This window comes from Lolium rigidum, chromosome 7, assembly GCF_022539505.1.
Source record: "Lolium rigidum isolate FL_2022 chromosome 7, APGP_CSIRO_Lrig_0.1, whole genome shotgun sequence".
Classification (NCBI taxonomy): Eukaryota; Viridiplantae; Streptophyta; class Magnoliopsida; order Poales; family Poaceae; genus Lolium; species Lolium rigidum.
This window is the reverse complement of record NC_061514.1, coordinates 335,767,038-335,776,561: the sequence shown is the minus strand read 5'-3', so window position 1 is coordinate 335,776,561 and position 9,524 is coordinate 335,767,038. Positions and strand designations below refer to the sequence as shown.

Below are 9,524 nucleotides of genomic sequence, written 5' to 3'. Positions count from 1 at the left end.
AAACCCCGTAACTCTAAATTCAATAGATATTGTGTGAGTATACACGTGTAGTGGTGTGTATTTCAGCTATACCAGCGTTTCTACAAAGTACCCGTAAACTTGTTCCAAAACATTCAAATCAGCCTTTTATTTTTGGAGAGAATTCAAACAAATCAATTCATCAAATTTTTTTCCATCTTCTTACCAAATAGGACCACTACACAACTCATCGTAGGCCCAGCCTGGTCCAAATCCCCTTCTTCCCGAGCAACCCCGACCGCCGGAGGCCGGACCTCGCAGGTTTGCGCCACCGCGTCGCTCGCCGGCGTTGACTCCCACACCAGTGCCAACTATCCCCAAGTCAACTACCCCCTCCCCCCAGCAGACCACCACCGTCCACGCCCAAATGCCGCCTCAAGCTTCCCCCACCCCGACCACCGGCTCCAGACGCTCCGTCTACCTCCTCCTGGCGGCGCTCGCGGCGGCGCCCTTCTTGCTCCTCATCCTCAACGGCGGCGCCTCCCAGTCCGCCCTCTGCCGCTCCGCGCCCGCCTCCCGGCGCATCACCTACCCGTCCGTCCTCTGGTCCCGCGTGCCGCCGCTCCCGGGGCTCCCCTCCTCCCCGCTCCCCGACCTCCGCGCCTCCCACTGGATCATCTTCTCCGCGTCTCCCCACCACGCCCTGGCAGCCGTCCCCGGGTGGCAGCTCCTGGCCGTCGCGGACGAGTCGACTCCCCCCGACTGGTCCCACCCCGGCGCCGCGCTGCTCACCCTCGCCGACCAGGCCGGCCTCGGCTTCCGCTCCGTCGCGCTCCTCCCCGCCCGCGGCCACGCCCGCAAGGTCGCCGGGTACCTCTTCGCCGTGCAGCGCGGCGCGCGCGCCATCTACGACGCGGACGCGCGCAACTCCGTCGCGGGCAGCAACCTCACGACGCATTTCGATGTCGATCTGGAGCAGCACCAAGGGGAGGTCTCCGTCCTGCTGCAGTACAGCCACGCCGACCCCAACCGCACGGTCGTGAACCCGTATGTGCACTTCGGGCAGCCGTCGGTCTGGCCACGGGGGCTGCCGCTGGAGAAGGCCGGGGAGGTGGGCGCGGAGGAGTTCTACACGCAGGTGTTCGGCGGCGCGCAGTTCATACAGCAGGGGCTGTGCAATGGCCTTCCTGATGTTGATGCTGTGTTCTACCTCACCCGGAAGTCATTTCAGATGGAGGCTTTTGATGTCAGATTTGATGCAGGTGCACCTAAGGTTGCATTGCCGCAGGGGTTGATGGCACCTGTCAACTCACTCAACACGCTGTTCCACTCACAGGCATTCTGGGGCCTTGCATTGCCGGTCTCGGTGAGTACAATGGCATTGGACGTTATACGAGGTTATTGGGCACAGAGGATACTATGGGAGATTGGTGGTCAGTTAGCGGTGTATCCGCCGACTGTGCATCGCACTGATAATGTGCACGCTCATCCGTTTGATGATGAGAAGGATATCCATGTCAATGTAGGGAGGTTGATAACTTTCCTGATGGAGTGGCGGTCGAAGAAACGGTCACTGTTTGATCGGATTCTTGATTTGAGTTATGGGATGGCAGAGGAGGGTTTCTGGGGGGAGAAGGATTTGCATTTCATGGCCGCGTGGCTGCAAGATCTGGTTGCTGTCGGGTACAGGCAGCCAAGGTTGATGTCACTGGAGATCGATCGTCCACGAGCAACCATTGGACATGGGGATAAGCAGGAGTTTGCCCCCAAGAAACTGCCTTCTGTACATCTTGGCGCTGAGGAGATTGGGGAAGTAAGCACCGAGATTGGCAATCTCATAAAATGGAGGAAGCACTTTGGTGATGTTGTGCTTATAGTACATTGCACCGAACCTGTGGATCGGACTGCACTCGAGTGGCGGCTTCTTTATGGTCGGATATTCCGGGCAGTAGTTATTCTTTCAGAGCAAGTCAATGCAGATCTTGCTGTCGAATTCAGCAACTTGGCACATGCATATAGGTGAGTTCAAATGTTAAATCAGCTTGATCTGTAACCAACCAGAAAGAAAATCTCTCTTCAAGTCTTCATAAACGTACTGTTGCTTCATCCAGTGAAGCATTATTTCCTTGGATACTGAAGTGTACAATTTCTTAGCCACCTACTAATAAATTCTCATCACAGGTACTTGCCCAAGGTGTTTGATCAGTTTGCAGGCGCCGAAGGATTTGTATTCCTTCAGGATCATATGGTCCTAAATTATTGGAACCTATTGGAGGCTGATAAATCCAAGCTCTGGATAACTAATAAGGTGCATACCCTTGTCCTGGTTCAAAGCATATCTGAGAATTACAGAACTTTTGAATTTCTGAATCAGTTGAACTAACTTCTCTGGTTCTTGCCAGGTGAAGGAATCATGGTCGGAAGTCCCTTTACGTGGAAATAAAATTGAATGGTTCACGAACCAAGGAGATATGGTAAAAAAGGTGGTTGGCAGATTTCCATTTCATTATCAAGACAATTACAAAAGAAGCGTAGCCGAAGATACAATAATTCATTGCAGCAGTGAGATATTCTACGTACCTCGACAGTATACTGGTCACTTCTCTAATCTTGTTAAAGTTATTGGAAATCTAGACATTCATCACACTGTTGCAGTCCCCATGTTGTTCCTTGCAATGGATCTACCAAGCAATTTCGAGCCCAGAGCTTTGGGAAAACTTGTTTACATGACAAACTTGCCATCAAATACCACTTTCTCAACAATATACACTGCTGAAGCGCATGCAGTGTACCCTATGAAGGTTCAGAATGAAATGGATTTTGTAAGCCTAATCAGAGTCATGGCTTCAGGAGACCCCTTCCTGATGGAGCTGGTCTGATCTACGGGTTCGCTAAAGTTGTATACTTCGGGTTGGGAAGGGCAACAAAACATAGATTGTTAAAGGTACTGTTTTGTTCTTCTTCATCCTCCCTTTCAGCTGTAAGTTGAACTTAACAACCATATTGTTGAGTATGGATAATTTAGTGCTACATGATCTCATTGTACATGTGCAATTAGATGGCAGAAAGCTGTCAAGTTTGGAACTTTCCAATTCATGAAATCAAGCACAATCGTATTCTCATTTTAGCACCATGAGAACATTAACACCATTGTTTCCTGCTGGCTAACTGTTTACTGGTGGACCATTGCATTTGAATGCAAAGATAACAAAGAAGAATGCTAAAAATCAAGTGTTATTTCTTCACACATTTAAAAATGATACTCCTTTCTCTGTGACTATATCTGTAGATGAACAAGTGACATCAAGTAACAAAATTTCCAAAAAAAAGAACTACTCATGCTTCCTTTTTTACATTCACAACCAACCACCCTTGTTAAAGACCTGTATTTCATGTTACAACTTTTATAAATAACAAATTATACATGTTTCAACTCAAAGAGGCAGAAGAATTTCTTCTTCTTGGTCAAATGATGGAACTGGTCGATTGATCAAATGAGTTCACCGGTCAATTCCTTCGATCTTGTCTTCAACCTCTGAGTAGAGCTCCCTGAGCCTTTCCAAGTTATCCTCGGATGTCTCCCAGTAGCCTCTGCCATTGGCTTCTAGAAACGTTTGAAGCAGCTTCCTGAACGAGTTGGGATTGGTGTCCATGAGCCTCTTCCTCATTTCTTCATCTTCGATGAATGTGGTATTTGCCTCCTCATAAACCCAGTTGTCAACTTGCCCAGATGTTGCACTCCATCCAACAGTATTTGTCAGCCGCTTCTCAATCTCTCTAACTCCCTCGTAACCACTCTTCATCATCCCCTCATACCACCTAGGGTTCAGTAGCTTTGTCCTTGCATCCAGACGCATCGTCTCTGACAATGTCCGGACCTGTGCATTTGCTGTGGTTGTGTCCGCTATGTACGAGGAAGGTGCCCGCCCATCCTTCCGCAGCCCTTGCACCAGCTTCGTCGGGTCCGAGTCGAAGTAGTGGCTGACATCTGTGAGTGAGATCTCTGATGAGTCCAGGTTCTGGAATGTGGCTTCGGCTGTTGCTAGAGCAAGCTCAAATGTCTTGCGTTTCTCTAGCATGCCTACCCCTGGAGCATCACTGTCAAATGCAAATGACTTGCGGCTCAGGTACATGTCCTGAAGCTGCTTCTCATCCGTCCATGTTGCATTCTCCACTGCCAAGTTCACATTCGACGAGTAAGAGCCTGATGCATTGGAGAACACCCTTGTTGCGGCCTCTCTCACGGAGACACCAAGCTCCTCTGCCTGCTCCAGGGCATGCTTGCGCACATAGTTCATCTCTACTGGCTCATCCAGCTCAGCAACCATCTTTACTGCCCGGTCCAGCAGATTCATCTGCATTGGTCAGATGTGTAACATTAGTGCATCAGTTAAGTGATGATGACTTAGTGGTATGCAAAATATACAAATCAAAGGTATGGCGGTATTAGTTCATACCTGGTTGATGAAAAGATCTCTGAACACACCCGAGCAGTTGACGACGACATCAACCCTAGGACGTCCAAGCTCCTCAATGCTGACAGGCTCCACACGGTTGACACGGCCAAGGCCATCAGTAACCGGCTCCACACCAAGCATCCAAAACACCTGGGCAAGTGACTCGCCATAGGTCTTGATGTTGTCAGTACCCCACAAGACAAGTGCAATTGTCTCGGGATATTTTCCACCATTGTCAGCCTTTTGCCGCTCCAGCAGACGTTCCACAACAACCTTGGCACTCTTCATGGCAGCTGCAGTCGGGATTGACTGCGGGTCAAGAGCATGGATGTTCTTCCCTGTTGGGAGAACCTTTGGGTTACGGATAGGATCACCACCAGGGCCAGGCTCAACATAGCTTCCCTCAAGGGCGAGCTTCAAGGCTCCCAGCTCATTGTCTGCCACAATCAGCTTCAGGCACTCTCCCAAGAATGCAAAACAGTTCCTCAGCTTCTCTCTATCCGCCCTGATGAACTTGGTCGTTGACAAGTACTCCACCCATGGCTCTGAGAGACCAAAGCCAAGGATGGAACTGAGTTTGTTTTTAACATCAACAACTTGCCCTTTGCTGTTTGTAGTCTTCTCAACAAAGGCACCTACGGCACCTCTTGAAGCTTCAGTGATCTGCTTCAGGAGTTCAACATCAGCCAGTACGCCCTTGTCGCTTCCCCTGTAGACATCTTCAATGGTCCTGCCTACTGTCGCAGCAAGAATGCCGGGCAGTGCATATATGTTCTCCTCTGGGCGGTCAAGGGCAGCTATGTTCACTAATGTGGCCACAGCTTCGACAGCAGTTGGTGGCTCACCTATCACATGCAGACCACACGGCAGTAGCCGTGACTCTATCTCCATGAGCTTTCCATACACCTTGCCAACGACGAGGTCACGCTCATTTGGTGGGAGCTCCACTCCTTCGTCAGGCAAGGGGACATCCTTGTCTAGGTTACACTGCTTTGCAGTGCTGATGATTGAGCTCACAATCTGGTTGCCACGTCCCGTGTCCTTGAGAGACTGGTAAGAGGCGATAAGCTCTGACAGCTGCTTCAGCCCCTTGTACAGACCGGCATTCTCAGCTGGTGGTGTGAGGTAGCTTATGGTGTTTGCATAGCTCCGACGCTTGGCAACTGTTGCTTCTGATGGGTTGTTTGCTGCATAGTAGTAGATGTTGGGGATGTTACCAATCAGACTATCAGGATAGCATGCATCACTCATCCCGACTTGTTTCCCGGGCATGAACTCAAGGGATCCGTGTGTGCCGAAATGCAGAACAGCGTCTGCCTTGAAGATCTTCTCAACATAGGTGTAGTATGCTGCAAATCCATGGTGAGGGCTGGCAGATTTTGAGAACAGAAGCCGCATAGGATCACCTTCATAACCAAAAGTGGGCTGCACTCCGATGAAGATGTTTCCATACTGCTTCCCATAGACAAGGAGGTTCTCGCCATCAGAATTGAGATGCCCAGGTGCCTTGCCCCAGTTCTCCTCCAGCATGGAGGCATAAGGGGTTAGTGCCTGGTACTCCCGCACATTCATGCGGTAAACAACATTGAGGTTGGGGCTGCTGAACTGGGCCTCCTTATCATGAATAACCTCCTCGATGAGTTCTTCAGGTGTGTCTGGAAGGCCATCAACATTGTAGCCGTCCTTCTTGAGATCCTTTAGGACGGAATAGATGGAGCTGAAGACATTCAGGTATGCTGCAGTGCCAACATTGCCCTTGTCTGGTGGGAAGCTGAAAACGGTGATGGCTAGTTTCTTGGCATCCTGCAACAAATAGGAAGAAAAGGTAATTACTTTTATGTTTGTTTTGCAAACCTGCGCATACAAGAACTCAGGAATGAGTATTTTTTTTTATAACCCATTAGGAATTCGACATGAAAGTGGAAACTAGATCACATAACTTATGTTTAAGATTCTGCAGCGAAGTATGGAATTTGTCCTCGCATGATCTTAATTTTCATTTGAAGGAGAAGTCAGTCAGTTAGCAGTTGTCTGCTAGATTTTGTAATCTGTTCTTGCTCTTTACTCAACTTGATGTGATGATAGTGATCCACTAGGATTTTCATCGTTTATTTAAAATCTCATTCTCGTACTAGCAGATTAGCAAGCTTGCAGCGTTGATAACTTGATATGTACGGCACACTGTTTAGTGGTGAATGGTGCAAGCTAGAAGAGTTACTTGATCAATTGAAGAGCAGTTCTAGTTTTCAACATGCTTGTGAGGTTAGTTTTTTTTTCTTCGAGAACTGAGGTTAGTTGAGATAATATGTTGACTAGTTTTTCTATTTTTGAGGGGGCTAATTTTTCCCTAAGCATACTTGGAAGGGGTAATACCTAAATTTAACAAGCAGCCCTAGTTTCCGGCATAAGCAGTGAACTAGTTCAGGTAATATGTCAATGAGTTTGTCTATTCACACCTCAAGTCCCAAGAGGGAGATGGACGTCAGAACTACTGACATATTATCCTTTTCTCTTTAATAACATAAACAGGACAACCTGTACAAATACTACTAGTAAAATACAGCAAGCATGCAGAGGTGAGATGCATACCTTGGTTTTCCTCTTGAGTACTGCCCATCTGATAGCTCTGGTGCAGAGCTGCTCCACCCTCTTGTGTAGTGCATGGGACTTGCCTGCATCAAACACACATTTCAGATTCAGGTCCGAGTACATCGATTGATGCAAACAAATGAGGAAGGAGTCATGATGCAGTGTAGAGCTGGCTTACCTGATCTTGGGTCCCGTCCAGAGAAGACAATGGGCTCCATGCCACCGTCGAGCTCCGGTAGCGCAACCTGCAGCGCCACCTGGATGGGGTGAAGTCCCAAGGTGCTGTTTAGCCACTCCTCGGTGGTCTGGAAGACGAGCGGCAGGGCGACGATGTATGGCACGTCGAGCTTCTGCAGCGCGGCGATAGCCTTGGGGTGGTCCTGCCTGGCAGGCCCGCCGACGAGCGCGAAGCCGGTGAGCGACACGACGGCGTTGACAAAGGGCTTCTTGGTGATGGAGTCGACGAGGTACTGCTGCGTGGGGCCCGAGAAGTCGAGGCCGCCGGCGAAGATGGGAATTACCTTGGCGCCTCTGGCCTCGAGCTCCATGATGACGGCGACGTAGTGCCCGTCGTCTCCCGTGACAATGTGGCTCCTCTGGAGCACGAGTCCGATGACGGGCGCGTCGCGGTCCTTGAGCTTGCCGGTGGTGTCGCGGCGCGTGTCGTACCAGTTGAGGTACTCCTTGACGTCGTCGTACATGGTGGGCGCGAGCGGGTGCCAGATGCCGGTGTCGAGGAAGAGGACGGGGTCGTCGTACTTGATGTCGGCGCCCTTGAGCGCGGGCACGTAGGAGACGGCGATCATCTTGAGGAAGTTCTGGAGGTTGTCGGGGGAGCCGCCGAGCCAGAACTGGAGGCTGAGGATGTAGAGCCGCGCGTCCTGCGCCTTGTCGGAGGGCAGGTACTTGAGCACCTTGGGCAGGGTGCGGACGAGCTTGAGCATGCTGTCGGCGAAGCCGGAGGAGTCCTTCTTGTTGCGCTTGAAGAGCTGGAAGAAGGGGCTCTTGGACTGGCCCAGCTGCGCCATGCTGAAGGAGCCGAGCTTGTTGAGCCGCATGACCTCCGGCATGGACGGGAAGACGAGCACGGCGTCCATCCGGTCCCGGTGCTGCGCCACGGCGTCCCGCACCTTGAGCGCCAGCTCCTCCACGAAGATGAGCGAGCCGATGAACACGTTGGCGGCCGCCACGTCGTCGCAGAAGGCCGCGTAGGTGTCGCCGTCCCGCAGCTCCTCGACCAGGTACCCGACCACCTCGAACTCGGCCGCCCGGCGCGGGTCCGCGTTCAGCTGCTGCACGGCGGCCGTGACCGAGGACTGGTACTGCGCCTCGAGCACCACGTAGACGACCTTGACGCGCGGCAGCCCGCGCTCCGGGGGCACCACCCGCCGCACGTCCGGGTTGGTCTGCGTGAAGAGGCCGTTCCCGGCGACGGCGCATCGGATGGACGCGCGCCGCCCGAGGTGCCGGCCCCGGCTGAGGAGGAAGGAGTGGAGCGGCACGGGCGCGCGCAGCTTCTTCCGCGCCCCGGTGGCCGTGGCGAAGGGCGTGGACACGAGAGACGACATGTCTATCCCCTCCCGAATAAAATACACAGCCCACACGAGCGGCCCGAGTCAGTAGTAGAGAGCTACAGCTAGTATTTTACAATGGAGCAAGCCCCGACACCGCTTCTTCTCTGTGTGCTGAATGAAGGGTGGCTGTGTTCTTGGGTTGTGGTTCCCTCGGAAAAACAGGGGAGGCAAGGAGCGAGCTGGAGAGTGTGGGAGCTCGGGAATGTATAGGTTCTCTTTTGCCAGGGGGAGGGCGGAGGACAGGTCTGGCTGACAAGCGGCTACGGGGTGTCCCGGGGCATCCGGTGGCCGGAGCCGTCACACGTTGGCGGTGACGGGGAGCCTGGCGGTGGGGCACGGGGCCGGGGGTGAGAAAAGCGGATCGCGATCGGGGCTCCGCGCGCTGCGATTGGCCCCCGGGGATTTCCTGGGCGAGTCCCGCCGGAGGGAGGCGATGAGGAGGCGGATAACTCGCGGTCGCTGTTGGAGGCCTGCGCGTGGCACTGACCCCGGCCGCAGAGGGCACCCCTGCTTCCGGTGGGTCGTCGCGTCGCCGGATTCCGTTTCCCCTTCTTATGTTTCTGCATCTTAGGCCGTGCATTTTCCGTTGAAGTACCGTGCGTGTGATTGATTTTTTTCTTTTACAAATAGAGTATACCGCAAAAGCTTATACATACGTACATACATTCGCCCGAACACACTACACCGTATTGAGTCGATAAACTGATCCAACAGGTCTTGAGATTGACAAAGTCATCACTAACACCTTGCTGTCGATGGAAGCGTTGCTTCCCTTTAAAAGAATATTCCGCTTTTTTACGAGACACGAAAACATCGAACATGAGGTTTAATCCCCGATGAGCTAGAGATGCCACTGCCCTTGTAACAGGTTGGTTCTTCGTGTGATTGATATTTGTGGGGCTTTGCTTTATGGTTCGTGGAAGGGGTTCGTTTGTTGGCTTCCTGG

General features: G+C 52.0%; 2 protein-coding genes across 2 annotated transcripts; one reads left to right on the top strand and one right to left on the bottom strand.

Annotated features, from left to right (window-relative positions):
- Positions 1 to 279: 279 nt before the first annotated feature.
- Positions 280 to 3,103, top strand: LOC124670016 (probable glycosyltransferase STELLO1). Its single transcript, XM_047206535.1, has 3 exons — positions 280 to 1,977; positions 2,140 to 2,266; positions 2,361 to 3,103. Exons 1-3 carry the CDS (start codon positions 386 to 388, stop codon positions 2,835 to 2,837), a joined length of 2,196 nt encoding a protein of 731 aa, XP_047062491.1. The 5' UTR covers positions 280 to 385; the 3' UTR covers positions 2,838 to 3,103.
- Positions 3,104 to 3,176: 73 nt separating this feature from the next.
- LOC124670015 (magnesium-chelatase subunit ChlH, chloroplastic) lies at positions 3,177 to 8,727 on the bottom strand. The gene is made up of 4 exons (XM_047206534.1): positions 7,183 to 8,727; positions 7,005 to 7,087; positions 4,416 to 6,218; positions 3,177 to 4,313 (listed from the first exon to the last, which is right to left on the bottom strand). Exons 1-4 carry the CDS (start codon positions 8,570 to 8,572, stop codon positions 3,459 to 3,461), a joined length of 4,131 nt encoding a protein of 1,376 aa, XP_047062490.1. The 5' UTR covers positions 8,573 to 8,727; the 3' UTR covers positions 3,177 to 3,458.
- Positions 8,728 to 9,524: the final 797 nt, after the last annotated feature.